The sequence below is a fragment of the Muscardinus avellanarius genome, assembly GCF_963383645.1.
Source record: "Muscardinus avellanarius genome assembly, chromosome: 6".
In the NCBI taxonomy this organism is placed as follows: Eukaryota; Metazoa; Chordata; class Mammalia; order Rodentia; family Gliridae; genus Muscardinus; species Muscardinus avellanarius.
In genome coordinates this window covers 68,878,810-68,900,633 of record NC_137791.1, presented here as the reverse complement: position 1 = coordinate 68,900,633, position 21,824 = coordinate 68,878,810, and the positions used below count along the sequence as shown (strand labels likewise).

At 36.4% G+C, this 21,824-nt stretch overlaps 1 protein-coding gene across 2 annotated transcripts in view; it reads right to left on the bottom strand.

Moving 5' to 3' along the window:
• The window catches only part of WDFY3 (WD repeat and FYVE domain containing 3), a gene marked incomplete at both ends in the record, with an annotated part of 188,199 nt that overhangs the window by 136,991 nt on the left and 29,384 nt on the right, over positions 1 to 21,824 (bottom strand). For both annotated transcript variants that reach the window (XM_080697358.1, XM_080697357.1), the window contains 6 exons: positions 378 to 571; positions 2,902 to 3,003; positions 4,117 to 4,584; positions 12,747 to 12,913; positions 14,983 to 15,169; positions 17,824 to 18,016. In XM_080697358.1, the coding sequence (XP_080553484.1) occupies positions 378 to 571; positions 2,902 to 3,003; positions 4,117 to 4,584; positions 12,747 to 12,913; positions 14,983 to 15,169; positions 17,824 to 18,016 (1,311 nt within the window). The remainder of the gene's footprint in view (positions 1 to 377; positions 572 to 2,901; positions 3,004 to 4,116; positions 4,585 to 12,746; positions 12,914 to 14,982; positions 15,170 to 17,823; positions 18,017 to 21,824) is intronic.

The window sequence follows — 21,824 nt, the reverse complement described above, 5'->3', positions numbered from 1 at the left end:
ACGATTATACATAAAACTTGTCATGTACTGTTTGATATTTAGTAGAAATCTGTGTATATATGATGTCACACACATTTTATTTCAAATGTATAACACTGAGTGATTTCAACTAGATTATATACATCATTAGTACTTATTAAGATGCTACACTTGACTGATATATTATAAGTCCTATAGGCCAAGATAATACTGCAAAGGTTTATCAGCAGTAAGTAGATAAACTACTGAAATACAGGAATGACTGAAATTTTCCAAATCCCTAATATTTTTAAAGTTGTTGGTTTTTCAATGCTTTTGGGTTTCTGAAATTTCCCTGTCTCTAACTGAAATGTTGAGATTTTTAGGAGTAAGAGAATAGACATATTTATCAAAGTTACCCTTAAAATGTCAGTCTTCAGCTGCAGTTCTGTGGGTGGGGCTGAGTGCATTAACCCCAGGAGCGTGCCCATGTCATCATCCCCGTTTGGAGAGAGCACCAACTGCTGGATGGTCATCAGGGCATGCTGCCGGCATTGAGGGTACTTCACTATATTGTGCGCGCATCGTGCACCCCCAAACTCTCGGAAAATTCCTTGGAGGGAGAAGAAATACAGTATGAGATGGCTTAAAACATTCTGAGACAAGTCAGATAAATTAAAATCCAATTTCTTTTGTAGGTACAGTAATTAAAAAGCATGCAAGTAAAACCTGCCCAGTTATTCCTCCTTTTAAATTACAGTGCAAAAGTCGCACTGCAGAATGCCAGCTAATGTATATGCATATTTTCTCTGGATTTTTCTAATGCAAAATTAATGCTCTGATATATTCACCAAGTCCACATTCTCCAAATCTGGACCATTCAGAAATTTCAAAAGGAGACACCAAGAAACCCGATACTAAAATCCATTTTGTAAAAGGTTTTCAGATGAACAATATTCCAAGTAAATGTAATTTAAACTGAACAGGGCTTTCAAAGCAGTAGCGAGAATGAAATAAATTACCACGGGAAAAATTATAAGGAACAAAATGCACAAGAAAAGACAAACTCTATAATATATAATAGAGAACATCAGTCATTAATACTTCTCCAAAGCCTTTATGTAGATTCATTTACCATATCCCCTCCCATACCAGTGCAAAGGCACACAGCTAGTCGCAAGTGGCAAAGCAGGATTTATACCTGCATAACAGTTCTGTAGCCTATGAGACTGTTCTCACATGAAATGTCATCCTTACTATAAAAAAATGACCAAATGATATATGTCACTAAGTAATATTTCCTTCAAGTTATTCTTCTATACTCTATGCTTTCAGAATATTTTGTATACCTCCATTAATATGTATATCAAACAGTCTTCCTACTACTGTTTATGTATTTCACAGCCCCCCCCCCCGCCCCGTGAATCTTGTCAATAAATGTTTGTTGAATACATATTGTACTGACTGCATTTTGTAAAAGCAGCCACTGGACTCTCATTTAGTGGCTTTCTAACTTGCTAACTTTATAGGAACTATGGGACCTTAAAGTGAGTTTAAGTCAACCTCCTTACATTTGGCACATGGAATTTTATATCCTTTGGTTATGTGAAGACCATGCTTACTTACCTCCCGGTTGTCAGTTGGGGCTATTATGTAATCATAATGACTAATATTTTTTAACTTCTTAATAAAAGTAATGCACTGTTTTAAGTGCCAAAGTTTACAAAGCTAATAACATCTTTCTTAACAAGGAAAAAGGAAAGATGTTAAGAACTGTGTGAACATTTAGCATGATGGGCTATGTATCAAGTGACTGTATCACAAGGTCAAGCTCTGGTCCTCCCTACAGTAACATGGTCCAATCCCTCCCTGTGCAATTCTACAGCATGCCATCAAAAGGTAAATACATTCTGGTACATATATCTTTATCATGTTTTAGGCTAATTTAGCACTAAATCTAGTTAAGTAGAAATAAGCAGATTATGCACTCCACCAGGGCAAAATATTACTCCAATAATCATTAAATTTCATCATAATCATTGTTTCCATTATATACTAAATTCATTCACCAAAACTGTATTTAAATAATTACTTATCTAATTATCTGTTTACATCTTTTTTAATTAGACTGTGATTTTCCTAGAGCAAGAATTATCTTTGCATTTCAAACACCTAGCATGGTGCCAGGCACAGTGTACTCAGTGTTGAATATTGAGTCATGTGTTTGTGCATGGTACTCCTTCCTTCATCTATGCCTGCCCACAGCTCTTCCAATACAAGCCAAGCTCCCCAGCATGTCTTAAAAAGTTCTCTGGCCTGATCCCAGTCCAATCATTTTAATTCAGCCCCCCTCCATCACTTATTCCTCTCAAGCTGTACTGACCTCATCACCTGAATAAAATTTTAAGTGGTTTCTTTTAAAAGCTAGAGTAGCATTTTGTAAATACAGCCAAACTGTCTGTTAACAATAGGGTGAAAAAAATTAAGAAAAATTGAGACCAAAGAGAAAGCAAGGTATTTAATAAAATATTCTACCTAGAAAAGATTAAGTTCTATTAAAGAATAAGATTTTGATATTTCCTAAGATTATAATATTATAATACTCTAACTTGTACAAATAAGGAATTAAGAAAGTCACCAGATAAATATTTTAAGAAAAATTGAATAAGCAAATTATTTAAACAAGGGTACATTATATAAGTAAAAAATTCTAAAACTACTACTTAATCGTAAAGTACACTATAAAAAGTTATTCAAACATTATGAGGTAGTAATAGTGTTATATGTTTTATCCTTCCTACAATCAAAAGTACTGCATTTTTAGGAACATGAGTATACTATCATTGAGTCAACTGTTCTCCTAAATAAAAGAGGCATTTTGAAAGCAAGAATCACTAGCGGAGATTAACTAGAGGAAAGCTTGCTCATAGTTTTTCAAATTACCTGCATTTGTGTTTGATCCTTGAAGCAGCACTGTCAAGGTCTCCATAACCAACAGAGCCAGGTGTTTTTGGTCTTCACATGAACTATTATTTCTTGAGTCCCCTATGAAAAAAGTTCAAAGGTCCAAATCATACAAGTGATGGCTTATTTTGTCTTGATTCAACTTTACTTACTTCAATTACTTTTAATATTCTCTAACATTCACTTTCCAATAAAACAAACATTATAATGTAACCTTTAAAATAATATGTGTGTCCAAAATCTGCCAGAAGTAGGATCAAAATCAATGTTAACGGTTTTGTTTTGATATGGCTAGGAAGTTATAGTTACCTAACAATTAGAAAAATAAAATTGCCAGCATTAAAAACATCCTTCTCATTGAGGTTCCAATCAAGAAGGCCAACAGGAAAATGCTAGATTTTAAAGTTCCCGAAACAGCCGGGCGTGGTGGCGCACGCTTGTCATCCCCGCGCTTGGGAGGCAGAGACAGGAGGATCGTGCAGGTTCGAAGCCAGGCGCGTGTGCTGGCTTAAGACACCCTGTTTCCAAATAAAAATACAAAATAGGTGACTGGGAGTGTAGCCCGGAGGTAGAAGGGCTTCCAGGAACCCCAGTACCACAAATAAATAAATAAATAAATAAATAAATAAATAAATAAATAAATAAAGTTCCCGAAACAAAGAAAAATATACAATCATATGACTTATTCACACTATATGAACTGACATTTAATACTTACTATTTTCAAGATACTACTATAGTTTTATCAGATTTTTAAAATAAATCAGGTATCTGATATTCCACGTGTATATATAACTAGATACATTTTTCTCTATAATCAATAAAAACATTTTTAAGTATCTATAACATGTTTAACTACATTAATTAATTTAACAGTCCTAATTAATAATTCTAATTACTTTGAGAAGCTTTTAAAATTATCTTTTAGAGGCAGAAACTATTAGATACTATTTAGGTGGACTATAGATTTTCCAGTTTTACCTTACTTCTAACCTCTTTTCTACATTCTACGTTTCCATTCCCCAATTTTCTAACAGAAAATGAATTGAGCAAGTTAACTTTGGGAAATATTTACTAGAATACCACTATAACACATCAGGAAGTAATCCAAGTCAATAATCAAATGAAAGAAACAGGAACAATCTTCCTAATCCCCTATGATAAATAATAATAAAATGATGGAAAATGCTTTACCTTGTTCATTTAGTGCCTGAGTTGGATCCTTCAAGAGGGCAGCATATTTATGCAAAAGGTTTACCATGACCTCCAAAAGGCCCACCTCCCTGAACACATCTTTAAATATGTAGTCATGTCTTGTAAACTTTAGAAGTGTTTTCATTGCAATAATGCTACAGTGGTAAGAAGAACTAGATTTTAAGAGGATACTAACACTAATAAGTTCTTTACAAGGAATATAATTTAAGCTAAAAACAACAAATTCCAGCATCTCAAAGTATTTGTTTTGTACTTCGGGGAGTTTAGCAATCTTCTCTGCGAACTGTGACAGTGTGTGCTGTGACTCTAGGATGAAATAATTGGCACTGTCGGCCATGTAAATATTTGTGATGGCATCAAGGATGATCTGGGCAAGGAAGTTGGTTTTTGCTTTTAAAAATGCATTCTGAAGAACAGCGAAGGCCTGGATGTTTCTCACACTGTGACCTAAAATAGAAAACAAGAACAACAAAGTAGGTGCTATGTGATATTTTAATCGTGGCAAGCTAATTTGCTAAAACACATCATAAATTTTAGCACTTATCAATTGTTTACTAAGAACATACTCTATTTTCACAAAAAATCTGATTTTCTTCACTGGATGATTTAATTAAAATTAAAACCAACACCGGTTACATCTTTAGTGCATCATTATGAATATTTCAATTCAAGAGTGATACATATTAAAAAATTGCATGGCTTAGAAAGAATAAAAGTATATTATAAAGATCCAGGCATCTGACTTTGAAAATATGTAATGGAATTGTATTTTATTATCTGTGAAGCTGACCTTGACTGTAAGAACAGCTACCTTTCAAATGAAATGATTTGACAGTAAAAAAATATCAGCCAGCCGGGCGTGGTGGCGCACACTTGTAATCTTAGCCTTTGGGAGACTGAGACCTGAGGATCGCGGTTCGCAGACAGCCTCCGCTACTTATTGAGGCCCTCTGCAACTCAGTGAGGCCCAGTTTCAAAATAAAGAATAAAAAATAGGGCAGGGGGTGTAGCTCGGGGGTCAAATGTCCCTGGGTTCCATCCCTCAGGCCCCCCAAAAAAATAACAGGCAGAGAAGAGCAAGAGTGAAAGCACAGCTTAGTGAGACCTGTTTCAAATTAAAAATAAAATTTAGGGCTGTGGGTGTAGCTCAAAGGTAGACTGCCTCTGGGTTCAATCCCCAGTACCGCAAAAATAATGCTAATAATAATAATAAATAAAATAAAATGAAGAGATACAATTTCTAAAGAGATATAATTTCTACAAAAAACACTTTGGGGAACAAATTTGGAAACTAAGGATAATTATAAGTTATAAAGCTCAATCTCATAAAAGTTTAGGAAAATTTAATACCAAAAACCACCATGAAGTTGGTATGTAATGAAATAAATTATTTCCTGTTTAAAGAAAATAATTTTATTAATTTTATTTTTTGGAAAAATTTCTCTGCTGGTGAATAAAAAGTTTTATAAAGGCTTTTGCTATTTTATATAGAAATAAAAGTCATTATTAAGATATAAGCACACATAAACAAATGAGTTATTTCATACATTTACTTTTACTTCAAAAGTTTATACTTCCATAGTGTTTCAATTGATCTAAAAACAGCACAAAAAATAATGTAGTTCAACTCTGAATCCAGCAACATAAGGTGCACACACTGATGTTTTCTTTCTAGTGTGATTATGTGAATGAACTGGTTAAAAAAAATTCCTTGGTAACAAGAATCTTCTTTTCATAGATGATCAAAGGGAAACCAGTGAAATCAAGGAATGTATTTTCCAAAAGCTCTGTGAACAAATAACTGACATGAGATAATATGATGGTATTAAACGTTTTAAATATATAAAGCCCCAACATATAAGGAGTCTAAAGCAAAACAATTACACTTCGTAAAGTACTGTCACTCCTCAACTTATCAAGGCAAAAAATGATATTGTTACAATCAGCTTTCCTAAATAATAGTCCACAATCCTTAGTCCAAAAGAGATTAATAAGGCATCTACCAGAAACACACACACACACACACACACACACACACACACACACACACACACTCACATTAAAACTAATCAGCAAGGTTAACAAAGTAAAGGAAAAAAAAATAATGCTTTAAAAATCACTTGCCTTTCTATAAGCTAGTAACAAAGAATCCAAAATGAAATAAAAAGGTAATTTTCTTCATAAAAATAACAAGAATAAACTATTTAAAGATAATTTAACAAAGGAACTAAAAAGTTCTACACAATGAAAACATTGCTGATAGAACATAAAATCAAAATAAATGGGAAGCAATATCACATTCATGAATTGGAAGATTCAATATAGTTAAGATGTCAAGTCCCCCAACATGATCTAAGACTCAATAAACTCCCAAATCAACATCTCCACAGCCTTTCTTCCCATTAATTGACATAACAAATTTACATGTAAGTTCAAAGAATCTAGAATAGCCAAAATGACTTTGAAAGAAAGAATAAAATTAGGTAACTTAAATGACCTGAATTTAAGGCTTACTATAAAGCTATGGTAATCAAAACAATATAGAATGGGCTTAAGCAGACACATAGATCAATTAAATAGAATTCTGAAAGAGTCCCAGATGTATGGTCTTTTAAACAAAAGATCCTGGAATATTCAGATATCTATATAAAAATAAAAAAATAACTTCATTTACTTCCTATTCTATGCAACAAGTAATTTAAAATGTATCATAGGCAGGTATGATGGTGCACACCTAAAATTTCAGTACTTGAAAAGCTGAGACAGGAGGATTGAAGGTTCAAAGCCAGCATAAGCAACTTAGTAAGACCTTGTTTCAAAACATAAAAAAAATATTTAAAACTGGGGCTGAGTTATATCTCAGAAGTAGAATGCCCTTGGGTGTTCAATCCCTAGTACAAAAATATATGAAATATTGGAGTAAAAGAGTGTTAATAGAACAAAATATTGGAGAAGGTCTTAGTAAAATTAAGTAAATGCTTCGATAGGAGAAAAAACACAAAATACTTTTAAAGCCAGGCATGGTGGCGCACGCTTGTAATCCCTGCGCTTGGGAGGCAGAGACAGGAGGATCACACAGGTTCGAAGCCAGCCGCGTGCGCTGGCTTAGGAGACCCTATTTCCAAATAAAAATGTAAAAATAGGTCTGGGAGTGTAGCCCGGAGGTAGAAGGGCTTCCAGGAACCCCAGTACCACCAAAAAAAAAAAACAAAAACAAAAAAAAACAAAAAAAAATACTTTTAAATACTGAAACTCATCAAATGAAAATTATGTTCTTCAAAAGATGATTTTTTTAAACTTATTTTTATTGGTGCATTGTAATTGTATTTGTATTTGTAATTTGTATTGATGCATTGTATTGGTGCATTGTAATTTGTATTGGTGCATTGTAATTGTAATTTGTATTCTATTTTTATTGGTGCATTTTATTGGTGCATTGTAATCATACATCACATTGTAATATAAGACTTGAGAGGATATACAAGCACACATCATCCAATTAGCCCTCATCCAGTCCCCATTCAATTCCCTCCCCCTCCCTCGATCCTATGCTTGTTTGGTGATTGACTTTGATACATTTGTTTATGTACCTCTTGCTTTTTAAAGAGGCTCCATCCTCCCCTATTCCATACCCTCTGATTGGTCACCTTAATTTCTTCACTATAGGGCCCTTTCTATAGCTCAACCACTTCCTGTTGCTGCTTTCCTCCTAGTTATTGCTGATTAGGGAAAGCATCTGGTTTTAATTTTCTGCAATATTTCTCTGTGCATGCCGTGTTGCAAATACCAATCCCACTCTTGATGGCCCCAGTTGTGGCCTGGCTACCCGGTGGACTGATGTGGTGGACTGATCCAGACATCGCTGGCTCAAGCAGCAGCCTTGCCTCATGGGAGGCTCCGGTTCTGGCCTCGCTGGCCCCAACACTGGCCTAACCCCTCAGCTGGCTCCAATCCCGGCCTCGGAGGCCCCTGCACCGGCCTCCCTCACAGCAGGCTCCATTGTTAGCCGATGGCCCCGGCATCAGCCTAACCCCTCGGCAGGCTCCGATCCAGGCCTCAGAGGCTGCAGTAGCGGCCTTGATTCATGGAAGGCTCCGATGCCGGCTGCTGGCCCCGGCACTGGCCTAACCCCTCGGCAGGCTCCGATCCCAGCCTCTGAGACCCTGGCACCAGCCCTGCCTCACAGCAGGCTCTGATCCCGGCCTCGCTGGCCCCAGCACCGGCCTAACCCCTTGGCAGGCTCCGATCCCAGCCTCAGAGGCCTCAATAGCGGCCTTGCCTCATGGAAGGCTCCGATGCCGGCCAGTGGCCCCGGCACCAGCCTAAACTCTCAGCAGGTTCTGATCTGGCCTTGGAGGCCCCAGCACCGGCCTTGCCTCACGGCAGGCTCCGATCCCGGCCTCGCTGGCCCCAGCACTGGCCTAACCCCTTGGCAGGCTCCGATCTGGCCTTGGAGGCCCCAGCACCGGCCTTGCCTCACGGCAGGCTCCGATCCCGGCCTCGCTGGCCCCAGCACTGGCCTAACCCCTTGGCAGGCTCCGATCCTGGCCTCGGAGGCCCCAGCACCGGCCTTGCCTCACGGCAGGCTCCGATCCCAGCCTCAGAGGCATCAATAGCGGCCTTGCCTCACGGAAGGCTCCAATACCGGCTAGTGGCCTCGGCACCGGCCGAACCCCTCAGCAGGCTCTGATCCCGGCCTCAGAGGCCCCAGCACCGGCCTTGCTTCGCAGCAGGCTTCAATCCCGGCCTTGCTGGCCCCAGTTCTGGCCTAACCCCTGGCAGGCTCTGATCCCGGCCTTGGAGGCCCCAGCACCGGCCTTGCCTCATGGCAGGCTCCGAACCCAGCTTTGCTGCGTCCGTCGCCGGCCTCACCCCTCGGCAGGCTCTAATCTAAGCACCCTCTTTGCCCAACTATTTGTTCCACGTTCTCGAGGGTGTGTGGTGGTGGTAGCATTCTGCCTCTGGGGTCATTACTTCAAAGGTTCCAGGTGTAATGCATCAGATCTCTGCCTCCCCTGCGTACTGGCCACTGCCATTGCCACTGCCTCCACCATTTCAAATCTTTCCCAAGCTCTTTTTCCATTCTGAATGTTGTCCAGTCTTCCTAAGCATGCGCGACGGTAGCATTCAACCTTTGGTGTAATTTCTCCAAAAAAAAAATAAATAAAAAAAGGTTCGTAGGCTCCGATTTCTGCTTCTCCTGAATACAAGTCTCCACCGCCAACACGGAGACCGCTTTCAGTACCGCCTTTCTCCTTGGTCTCCGCTAAAGTCTCTCTCCTTACAGGTGATGTCCAAGATTCTTAACAATGTAGAGAAGAAGCAGTCCTCCTTAGCGGGGAATTTTTCCAATAATTCCAGTTCAGTTGGATAAGTTTTGTCTGCATCTCTAGTATCCTGGCATCCGCCTCCTCCTTGACCCCTCTCCGATATTTTCCTTTTTTCTTTTTCTTTTCCTTTTTTACAGGGTCCTTCCGGGTGGAGAGGGGTTCGCCTAGGGGTGCCCCGCCAGCGCCTGCCCTCCTGCCCAGGGATGGGGCCAGGGGCCCGGACCACGGGGTCCTTCCGGGTGGAGAGGGGGGTCGCCTAGGGGCACCCCGCCAGCGCCTGCCCACCCACCCAGGGATGGGGCCAGGGGCCAGGACCACAGGGTCTTTCCAGGTGGAGAGGGGGGTCGCCTAGGGGCGCCCCACCAGCGCTGCCCACCCGCCCAGGGACAGGGTTAGGGGTCTGGGCCACGGGGTCCTTCCGGGTGGAGAGGGGGGTCACCTAGGGGTGCCCCGCCAGCGCCTGCCCACCCACCCAGGGACGGGGCCAGGGGCCCGGGCCACTGGGTCCTTCGGGGTGGAGAGGGGGGTCACCTAGGACCGCCCCGCCAGCGCTGCCCACCTGCCCAGGGTCGGGGCCAGGGGCCCGGGCAAAAGATGATTTTAAAAGAAAAAACTGCAAGAAAACATACCTACAAATTATATACTAAATGATAAAGGAATCATCCAGAATATCCAAAGGACTCTTATAAGTCTAGTAAAACAACCTTACCAAACAAGATATAGAGATCTGAAACAAAGACACAACTGCAACTAAGCACATGAAAAGAAGTTTAACTTCATTATTTACAAGAATGAAAATTAAAACACAATTAGATACTATAAAATACACATGAGAGTCCTAAGATAATACATATTATACCAAGTAAAGAATTTTAAGCACCTGGAACTTTCACACATTGCTGGTATGAATGCAAAATGGTACAGCCCCTTAGGAAAAGAGTTTGACCATTTCCTATAAAGGTAAACATATTTACCATATGACCCAGAAATTCCAGTGTTCAGTCTTAACCCAAAAGAAATAAAAATATATATCAACACAAATTGTTATATGAATGACAGTAATTTCATTCATGATAACCAAATAAATTTCTATCGGTTGATCAATAGTTACATGAACTATGGGATATCTAAGCAATGAAAAAAACTACTCAGCATCAAAAAGAATCAAACTCTGGAATATATGGAATAAGATAGATGAATCTCAGAAACATTACACTAAATGAAATAAATCTCAATAAAAACTGTATACTGTATGATTTCAATTTATGAAATTCTAGAATGGACAAAACCAAAGCATATCAGTGGCTGCCAGGGAAAAAAGTAGGTTGGAGAGGACTAACAGCAAGGGTAATGGTAACTTTTTGAAGGATGTGAACACTCCATATTATAATGGTGTAATTACACAATCATATACATTTATAAAAACAAATCAAATTCAACATTGTGTGAAAAGATTTTTTTGTAATCAAATTACACCTCAATACTGCTGACAAGAAGAGACAAGAAAAGATGACATATTCCATTTTCTAAATTTTTTGAAATATAGTTATCTCTTTTGGCACCTATGCTTCCCTAATATTAACCACAAGAGGTAGATTATTTTGAGCTATACAGGAAACTCAAAGGAATTTCACTTGATCTATTAATTTTATAAAATATTATCCCAAGTTTTTTGAAGATGACTTTGAAATCTGGGAAAGTTCGGTCACTCTGAGGGCCATATCTTCTCTAGCAACATAAACATATGTTAATAGATTCTTACAAATCAAAGACATTATAAAAAGGTTAATTTTGTGGCAATAATTTTGTTATTATAAAGTATAATATTGCAATTAGCTATTATGTCACTATCAAGACTGTACCGATTAAACAAATGAAATAATAAGGTATGTAACAGGAAGCATGTTGTTGAGCTATTTTAAATTAATTCCCAGAAAAGTTAACAGGAGAATACTGAAGTTAGAATCTATAAATTATAAGTTTTTTTTTAAAGAGACTATTATTTTTTCCTAATATTAAATGAAAAATGGTTAAAATAAATATAACCACTCAGTTATAAACTTGCTTTAGACTCATTTAAATTACCACAGATTCACTAGATACAATATATCATAGATAGTGTGATGGCTCCATCTATTCTCATTAATTAAAAAGGTTATAGTCGGGTGTGGTGGCACACGCCTATAATCCCAGCACTTGGGAGGCTGAGACAGAAGGTTCTCCCAGGTTCGAAGCCAGCCTCAACTGGTTTAAGAGACCCTGTTTCCAAATAAAATATAAAATAGGTCTGGGAGTGTAGCCCGGAGGTAGAAGGCCCCTGGGTTCCATTCCCAGTATCACCAAAAAAATAAAAATAAAATAAAATAAAATAAAAAGGTTATAACTCTTCATTTCTACAAGATAAAATGAGTAGATCTGTCCTGTGAAATTTAAATATGCAACCAGATATGTTAGCATTTTGGGCTCATTAAGTTTTATAGGAAAATATAATGATGCTATTGAATATTTAATAAGTAATAAATCATAAAAAAGAAAATATTGGCAGTCTTCAAATTCAGATATTTTTGGGTTGTTATGCAGGCAAAAAATTAAGCAATAAAACTTGAATACGTTTTTATGTAGTTAAATAGTCTTAAATATGGAAAAAGTTTTTTTCTGATTAAAAGATCACTATATAAGTATCCAAAAATTGGAAAACATAGAGAATAAATGTTTTCTGACATCAATGACTTAAATTTAGTTTTCGATAAAATATAAGCATTTACACCTCATGTTCTCCATGTAGAGACAGAGATTATAGAATGAGAGTTAAGTTCCTTCCAAGTAGAGTGAAGTATATGGAGTGTCAATATTAAAAAGAAGTATGTTTAGTTTATGAAACTGCTTGAATATTAAAATGAAATGCCATAATACATATCTCATTGTTTGATTTTTATTTTTATAATATTATTTTCAAGTATTTGATCTGTTGACTAAAGATAGTTTTTCAGGCCGGGCGTGGTGGCGCACGCTTGTAATCCCCGCGCTTGGGAGGCAGAGACAGGAGGATCGCGCAGGTTCGAAGCTAGCCCCGCGCGCTGGCTTAGGAGACCCTGTTTCCAAATAAAAATGCAAAAATAGGTCTGGGAGTGTAGTCCGGAGGTAGAAGGGCTTCCAGGAACCCCAGTACCACAAAAAAAAAAAAAAGATAGTTCTTCAGGACAACTTTAATGAAAAGTATTCCACTTGTTTTTTCTCTCCTTCTTTGAATAGCACAGAATGGGGAGAAAATAGACTTACCTTTGCCTGCAGGCTGAGGTACTGCAAATCCAGGCAATAAAAAGGGTGCCCCTGTGGTAATACCAGCTGGTTTTAGTTCATTGACACCATATGTTGTTAGGGAAGTTATAAGATTAACCAGATCTTTCAAAGCATCTTTGGATTCTGCCTCCTTTGCTTGTTCCAATCTAAAAAAAACATGATGGGGGGGGGGTTTTCTCTGTATTATTTTCAAATTTAACACAGTACTTTTTAATTATTCATTTAGTAAATAAATCTCTAAAGTACTCTGATAATAAGCTTCTTATATTTATCCTATGCAAAACACATATTTTTAAAAATCTACAGATTTTATGAGAAGACAGACCAATAATCAGAAGGCTTGATATAGTCAAAGTGATGGTGTTTCCACTAATAGTGTTATGTCAGGTAAAACACTTATCTTTGGTAGCAAGAGTATAATAAATCAAATTAAATAATTCTTCAGGTTTGCTAAAGCTCTAAAGTTACAAAGTTAACCTAATAATAACCAGACCTGTATTAGTTATTCTTTATTAAGTATTTTCTCTGTTAACACTGCTTAAAAATAAACCTCTTGGGAAGAATTCTAAAATTTTAACCTGTATTTCTTTTTTCTTTCTTTCTTTTTTTTTTTTTTTTTCTTTGCAGTACTGGGAATGGAACCTAGGGGCATTCTAACTGAGCTACACCCCTGGACCTATTTTTATTCTTTATTTTGAAACTGGGTCTCACTGAGTTGCAAAGGGCCTCACTAAGTAGCTGAGGCTGTTCACATCATTAATTTATTCAGATACAATCATTAAAGTTCTGGGAGTCTAGCAATTTTTTAAAATGACTGTAATTCCTTTTGTAAGAACTCTGGGGTCACCAGAAAATCATTTTTTGATTATGACTTTACTGAAAATACAAACTGTTTAAAAGAATCTTACTGTTTTTTTTAGAATCTAATTTACTGTGTTTTCCCCCTTTAAAAGTTGTAAGTTTTTCTCATCAAAAAAAAAAAACTTAAAGAATGAATAAGGATAGCAAAAAAAAAAAAAAAGAGAATGATTAGCCTTACAATTGAGAAAACCACTTTTAACAGTCTTCTGTGTTTTCCTACACTTGTCATTTTTAATTTGAAAAGTGTAGTTTTTCTAATACTTACTTTCATATCATATATAAAGCCCTCCACAAAAAAGCATCTAATGCCATGCAGGCCAGCCATGTATTTTGCAGGAACTAAATGAGAAAACTAGCAGAATACAAGAGGACTAATAAAAATAAATTTGTTTATATCTCTCTATATTAAATATATGTATGTATGTTTTAAAGATGAGTTCTCACTATGCTATGTTGCCTGAGCTGCTCTTACAGTTGTGATCCTCCAGCCTCCCAAGTAGCTGGGTATGCACCACCAAACTCAACATATGTCAACATTTTTGAGGTTCTTGATAATATTTTGTCGATCTGCATTTCCAACCGATTGTACCAAATGACACTCCACTAGTAATATGAAGTGGCTATTTCATCAACCTTCTTAAGGCCATTTTATAAATAAGGATATACATGCACAGTTATATTCTTGAGGGTTGCCCAATGTTAATCATCAGTGAGTAGTGTAACTTGTATTAGAAATATGTTTATAAATCAGTACTGTCTTACAATAAATCCAGTGATTTAAAAATAACTAGTGGTCTAGGACTAGCTAGTTTTGAATGAGTATATTCTTCCTAATAAAATTTGAAACCAGCCGCTTTCTAAGTAAATACATACAACATCTGGAAAGTAAAAAGGGAGTAAATAAAATGCTTTGAAATTAATAATTTGTTTTATATTCATATTTGTAAGGTCTCATTCAATATACGCAGTTGTTTTTTGCCATTATCTACATTCATTAATATACTAGAAATACTATAAGGATAACCCGAAATAATGTAGCAAAAATTAATACTTTAAGAAGATATTAGTTTATCTAAGCTCTTTTCTTCCAGTTACTAAAGAACAGTATTATTATTTGTATCTAATCTCTGATTCTATTATTTGTAGTCTGCACTTGACACCTGCACCCTAAATTTACTTTTCTACCCCACTGAAAGACAACAATAAAAAGGGAGCAGAGCCAAGAAGACACTGAAGTGTAGAGTACATAAATGTTTCCCTTGATTTCTTTTCCTATAACCACAAATCACATTATTTCCTTTGATTAAAAAAAAAACAAACACTTAAAACACATCCATAAGTTGTGAAGTTTTACCTAAGTAAGAGATCACAAAGAAAATTATATCCTTGCCATATCCGAAAATCATCCAAAAGTGTTTGAGAAACATCACTGGAATCTTTGAGGAAACAAGAAAGCCCAGCAAACATTTCAACAATTTCTAGGGGAGATAGGTCATCTGATTGCTGCATATTCTGAACACACGTAGATAAACATTCTTTTTCTGTAAGAATAAAGAATTAAATGAATATGTATTATTTATATACACTGCTTAAGAAAACTTTCTTCTTAACTGGTATTGAATAAAATATTAAATTTTAATGTCTTTAAAATACAGAGAACTCAACTGGGCATGGTGACACACATTTGTAATCCATGCGCTTGGAAGGCTGAGACTGGAGGATCACACAGGTTCGAAGCCAGCGTCAGCAACTTAGTGAGACCCTGTTTCCAAATAAAATATAAAAATAGGTCTGGGAGTATACCCCAGAGGTAGAAAGCCTCTGGGTTCCACCCCCATACCATCATAAATAAACAAATAATAAATAAATAATAAATGAATAAATTACAGAGAACTCAAAAAACTCACCACTAAGAAAAAACAATCCAATCTAAAAATGGACAAGTGAACTAAATAGATACTTTACAAAAGAAAAAATTCAAATGGCCACTTAATGTATAAAAAATGTTTAACACCTTTAGTGATCAAAGAGTTGCAAATCAAAACTAACTTGAGATTTCACCTAACTCCAATTAGAATGGCAAAACACAACAACAAATGCTGGCGAGGATGTGGAGAAGTGGGAACTCTAATACATTGATGGTGGGATTGCAAATTACTGCAACCACTTTGAAAAACAGTGTGGAGGATCCTCAGAAAAATGGGGACAAACCTACAATATGATACAGTGATACCACTCTGGTGATGGAAACCAAAGTACCAAACTAATGCATGTGTATCTATATTCATAGCTGCACAATTCATAATTCCCAAACTGTGGAACCAGCCAAGATGTCCATCAACATATGAATGGACTATAAAACTATGGGATATGTACACAGTGGAATTTTACTCAACCATAAAGAATAACAAAATTACCTCATCTGCAGAGAAATGGATGGTACTGGAGAACATTATGCTAAGTGAGATTAGTCAGTCACAAAAGTAAAAAATCAGATGCTCTCACTAATATGCAGAAGCTAGGGAGAAAATGGGTCAAAGGAGGAACTCCAGATGAAGTAGAGACCATAGATGAGCAAATAAGGTGACCTATCTGAAAGTGGGGGTGGAGAGTGAAATTCCCTAATGTACATGATGTTCATTCACAAACATATCAATGTCAATCACTAAGCCAAACATGAGAAGGAGAAAAGGGGGAGAATATGGGGTGGGAATTTAGGAAGGGCTAAACAAGTGATGTGTGTATGTATGCCTCCACCATCTTGTACTCTCCAACTACAATGCACCAGTTGAAAAAAGAAAAAAACCCAAAAACTATAAGATAAATGTTACACATTCTAAATGTAAATATAGGAATCAAACTCATAGGGAAAGTCCTGCCTTTAAGGTAATAAAAAAGGGAAATACAGAAATGTGTTGAAAAAGAGTTGACATTATAATTCTAACACCATATTTTGATGTTTTATCATTAAACAAAATGACTGGCCACTGCCAATTTTATTTAAATCTTTTATATTGACTGAGTAACTGAAAGAAGAAAATGAAGAGCTAACTTCTAAGTTTAAAAAGGACAAAATCTATAATTATTTATAATCTAACTCAGAGTGAATATAGATTAATGAGGTACCTAAATGTTTCAGGAAATAAAAATTCTTAAATTATTAGGTTTAAATATAGTTACACCATACCACTGACTTCTAGGACCCATTGTCACATAACCAAAACTAAGATTCACACAGAAGTAAAAGGAAAGAAATATTTAGGACCTAGTTTATATATTAAGTACTAGGTTTCACAGGATCATTTAATAATTATAAGTGAAAAATAGTTGTGTTTTAAAAAAGATAGAACACAGTATTATGTATATTGATTAAGTGAACTATTTGAGATGGGAAAGCAATTACCTCCTAAACAGACATTTTAAAGGGCAGTTGAACATTATGTATGAACTGAATAGATACATTCTCCCTTACTACTGATAAAGAATCTACTTAATTTCATCCATTTTGTGTCACAGAGATTATAATAAAGCTATTTATGAAATATCTTCAGGAAGACTGGTAACTGCAGCATTTCAAAAATATTTGCTCTTTTTCTATAGAAGAAGAGAGTGGGTTAAATATATAGCTCAGTAGGAAAGTGCAAAGCCCTGGATTCTATTCCCAGCACTACAAAAAACAAAACAATATGACATAGAACTTACACTTACACAACAATTAAATAATTTTAACTCTTGAGAATATCCACCATTCAGAATAAGAGAATTTCTTCATTTTATTTGTCTGTCTGTGTGTGTGTGCACGCACACACGTGTGCATACATGTGTTACATGAGATTGAAGTCAAGGGCATTCTACATCTGAGCTACACCCCCAGCCCTATTTTTTTATTTTGAAACAAAGTCTCTCTAGGTTGCTGAGTGTCTTGCTAAATTGCTGAGGCTGGTCATGAAACTGCAATCCTCCTGTCTCAACCTCCCAGGTATTGCTACCATGCCCAATATTGCCACCATGCCCAGCTAATTTCTCATATTTAAAATGTCCTACAAATTAAAGTAGTTTTCCACATGGAAAATTTACTTTTTAATTTAAAGGCCAAATTATGGATCATTGAGAGATAGTAAAAAAAAAGATTTGTCATCAAATAAGAAGGTAGAAAATTTGAGAGCATAACCTGAGTATATACAGAGATACTTACCATGAATATACTTCACTACATTGACACTAAGCCCATGACGGGATATGGTCATAAGGACTTCTCCAGCACTCTTCCTCCAAGGCAGGTTATAGGGAGGGCACCAAGAGGTTATTGCACTGAATAAAAGCTGGAGATCATCTTTCTGAGCCAGCTCCTCTGCTGGAGAAACAAAGCTACAGAGTTTCACTAAGATCTGAAGGACAAAACAAGAGTGGAAAGGAAGGAGTGAGACAAGAACAGGAACTAAATATTATAAAAATGTTTAGAGAAAATATTGGAAGATATCATTAAAAACATAGTATTAGTACTCTTTGGAAATAATATGAGTCATTTATAATTTAAAAATGTAACATGCTAAAACAGTAAACAAACTCTATTTACATCAGCCTATTTCATTCAAATGATATTTACTACCCTTTCTTTACCATGATACTTTTGCATATCTCTTCTTATAATTAGATGAACAGTATTACCTTTCACATTCAACATTTTATCTTTCTAACTAGTGCTATAGATCTTAAATTTGCACAGGTGAAATATTCTTTAAACAGAAGTTTTAAGAAAAAAGAAATTAAAACAGGTTTCTGAAAATAAAGAAAAATTCAATTGCTTCAATTTTATATAGAAGTAGAAGAGGTGATTTGAATGATCTAAACCACCTTAATTTGAAAGTACTTTTAAATTATGTCTACTTAACAAAAATCTTTTTAAGTCTAGTTTTCTTTAACTTCAGAATAAAAACTTACTCCTCAACTGAGTTTCAAAATAAGTAGTACATGCCCTCCACAACTTAGTGAGACCCTGTTTTAAAATAAAGAATAAAAAATAGGGCAGGGGCTGTAGCTCGGAGGTCAAATGCCCCTGGGTTCCATCTCTAAACCCGCAAAAAAAAAAAAAAAAAAAAAAAAAAAAAAAAAAGTAGTACACAGGTGCTCAAGGCATTAAGAGCCTGCTTTTGGGGGAATTTGGTAATGGTTTCTGTCAATGGACTCTTTTTCTAACCCAAGTTCAGTGACAGAAAAAGTTAACTGTTCTTTTCCAAACTAAATCTTCTTATTCAAAATATTTTAAAATACCTATAGTTTATGTAACATTTTATTCTCTTTCTCTCTCTTCCTCTCTACCCCTCCCGCTTCTCTCCCCCCTCTTTGTAGGAATGGGGGATTGAGCCTAGAGACATTCTACTTCTGAGCTAGACCAGCCCTATTTTATTTATTTTTAAATAGTCTCACTAAGTCTTTATGTACTGGCCCTGAACCTTATCCTCCTGTCTTGGACTTCTAGGTGATTTCTTTTCTTGAAGAAAGCAAGCTTCATAAAATTTTGGGTATCTTAACATCAATAGGAAAATTGCTAAATTGAAAAAAAAAAAGAGGTATCTGAAATTTCATGTTTTTTTTCCTAAGAAAGCTAATTCTTTCCATTTCGAGTCAATGAGAAAATTTGCTTAGCTACAATAGCCTCCTAGTTCATAGACACCAAATATCAAAAAGAAAATAATAATTAAAAATTCAGAGCCAGGCATGGTGGTGCACACTTGTAATCCCTGCATTTGGGAGGCTCAGACAGGAGGGTTCACAGACAGCCTCAACTACTTAGTGAGGCCTTTTGCAACTCACTGAGACCCTATTTCAAAATAAAGGATAAAAAATAGAGCTGGAGGTGTAGCTCAGAGGTAGAATGCCCCTAGGTTCCATCCCAATACCACACACACACACGCACGCACACACACACACACACACACACACACACACACACACACACAAATCAGAAAGACAGTAAAATATATATAAGTAAATATGGGCACGCAACCCAGTGCCTGGAGAAACTGCTGCATATGGGATTTCCATAAATGTGTTTAATGTTCCCGTACATACACAGATAGTTAAATGAAAGCAGCAGATACAAGCTCAGAAAAGTGTATTGTTGATTAAAGTCTTTGCTGGTTCTGCTAATACCGTATACCGTTAAAGGGACAGCTACCATTTCTCTAATTGGTAACCCAGAAAACAAACCTAAAATAATAAAATCTTTTTCCCCAAACCAAATTCCCGTTCTAAAAAATAAATCTGATTTAACTGACTCCTCAAATCTGTTGGCTCCTAAGATAATTGGTTCTTAATCTTTATAGGCAAAATTTTTCTTAAAATTATCAAGTATAATACTTTTACTATACAGAATAGAAACTGCAGAATCTCCTTCTCATTCCTCTTCTAACCTCTGCTAACCACTTGTATTTGTAGGGGCTCTGTTAAAAAGTCCAACCAAGTGTGGCAGAGCAATAATTGGCTACATCAACAAAGAAATGAATGCCTGCGTGAAACGGTACCAACCGCTAAGGTCCCAGGAAACCATCTGTCACATAATACAAACACAGGGATTTCATCTATCATAAACACTTAATAAGCTTATCTCAATCGGTTTTCCAGATAAAATAATGAAAATAATATCCAGCCCACGAGGGACTGAAATGATGGAAGAGGCGCACTAAAAGCTGCATTGCACTGGCAGTGTGGCCAGAGGTTTTCACTGCCCTTACCTGCTGCCCCTCACGCCAGACTTCAGTTTCAACAACTGTAAATGATGAGTCTGATTTAAATGATATTTTGAGTTTCTCTTTTATCTTAACTTTCAGGAATTACAGTATATTAAAATGAGTTCCATGTTATTTAAAAGTCAGTATTCAGTATTCAAAATGTAGGGGAAAAAAAGACTTCAGGCTTTAAAAGAAAACTTTGCTATGCTTACTTAAAGTATTGTCAGTATGAAATGCAGCTTCCATTTACTGCCTAAGGCCTGAAACAGTGCTGTGGATGGGTATTATTGAAACGGGCTGGTATTTTAATCAGTAAAGATTAATCCACTAAATCCATCAGCAAGGTCTTCAAGCAGCCTTAATTCCAATGTGATTTATTCCTCCACTTACTCCCATGCTTTTATGGTCAAATCTAATTTGGAAGTCAGATATACCTGAATTCTAATCCTATTTCTACCATTTGTTCACAGGATCATGTGAAGGGAAACAAAAGCTCTCAAGTTATGGGTTGTTTTGCAAATTAGAGGAGATATTAACCACAACCACAAAATTATCTAATAAATCAAACAGTCAAGTATTTGTTGACTTGGTATTTTATTTGATAATTCCAGGCTTTTCCTTCCACATCTGCCTTGATGGCCCCTTCCCCTGTCCTTTGATTGGTAGCATCTATCAAAGTGGTAAGTTATTATTTGCAGAAAGACTGTGATAACATGAAGAGAGAACATCACCATCATCTGCACCTGCTCTACTTTCTCCACTACAGAGCCACTGTCATCTCTGTTCTCTTTCTACTCTGATGGCAAAGGAAGGAATCATACTTTTACTTAGTGTCTACCATATGCTAGGCAGAGAACCCTGGTTTATGTATTAATTTACTTAAACTTCACAAACACCCTTAAGACAGATATCATTATTTCATTTTACAAGTGAGAATCCCATATGTATTTTAGGTTACACAACTTTAGAGACATTGAATGTACTGATGTTATTTTTTACTTTTTAGTGTGGTTTAATAAAACCTCATAAAATGTGTCATCTTAACCATTTTAAGTATGTGGTACAGCAGTGTTAACTAGTGCACAATGTATTACAACAGACCTCTAGAACGTTTTTATTTTGCAAAACTGAAACACTATACCCAGTGAACAACAATCTACTTTTCCACCCTTTCCTTAGGCCCTAGTACAGCATTCTAATTTTGTTCTCATTGTTTGACCTTAGCTATCTCGGATAAGTGAAATCATGCAGTATTTGTCTTTCTGTGTCAAATGTTTTATATTAGACAGATTCTTGGACAGACTATTCGGAATACTTGTAGGTTGCTCATTTAAAAATTTTTTCCCCATGGAAGGATACCATACATGATGACTACATAGCTAGACTCCCTAACAAAAGTCCACTAAACCTTTGTTCACACACAGTGCTATGTAAAGAACACAGTAATAAGTGGGAAAGAGCTTTC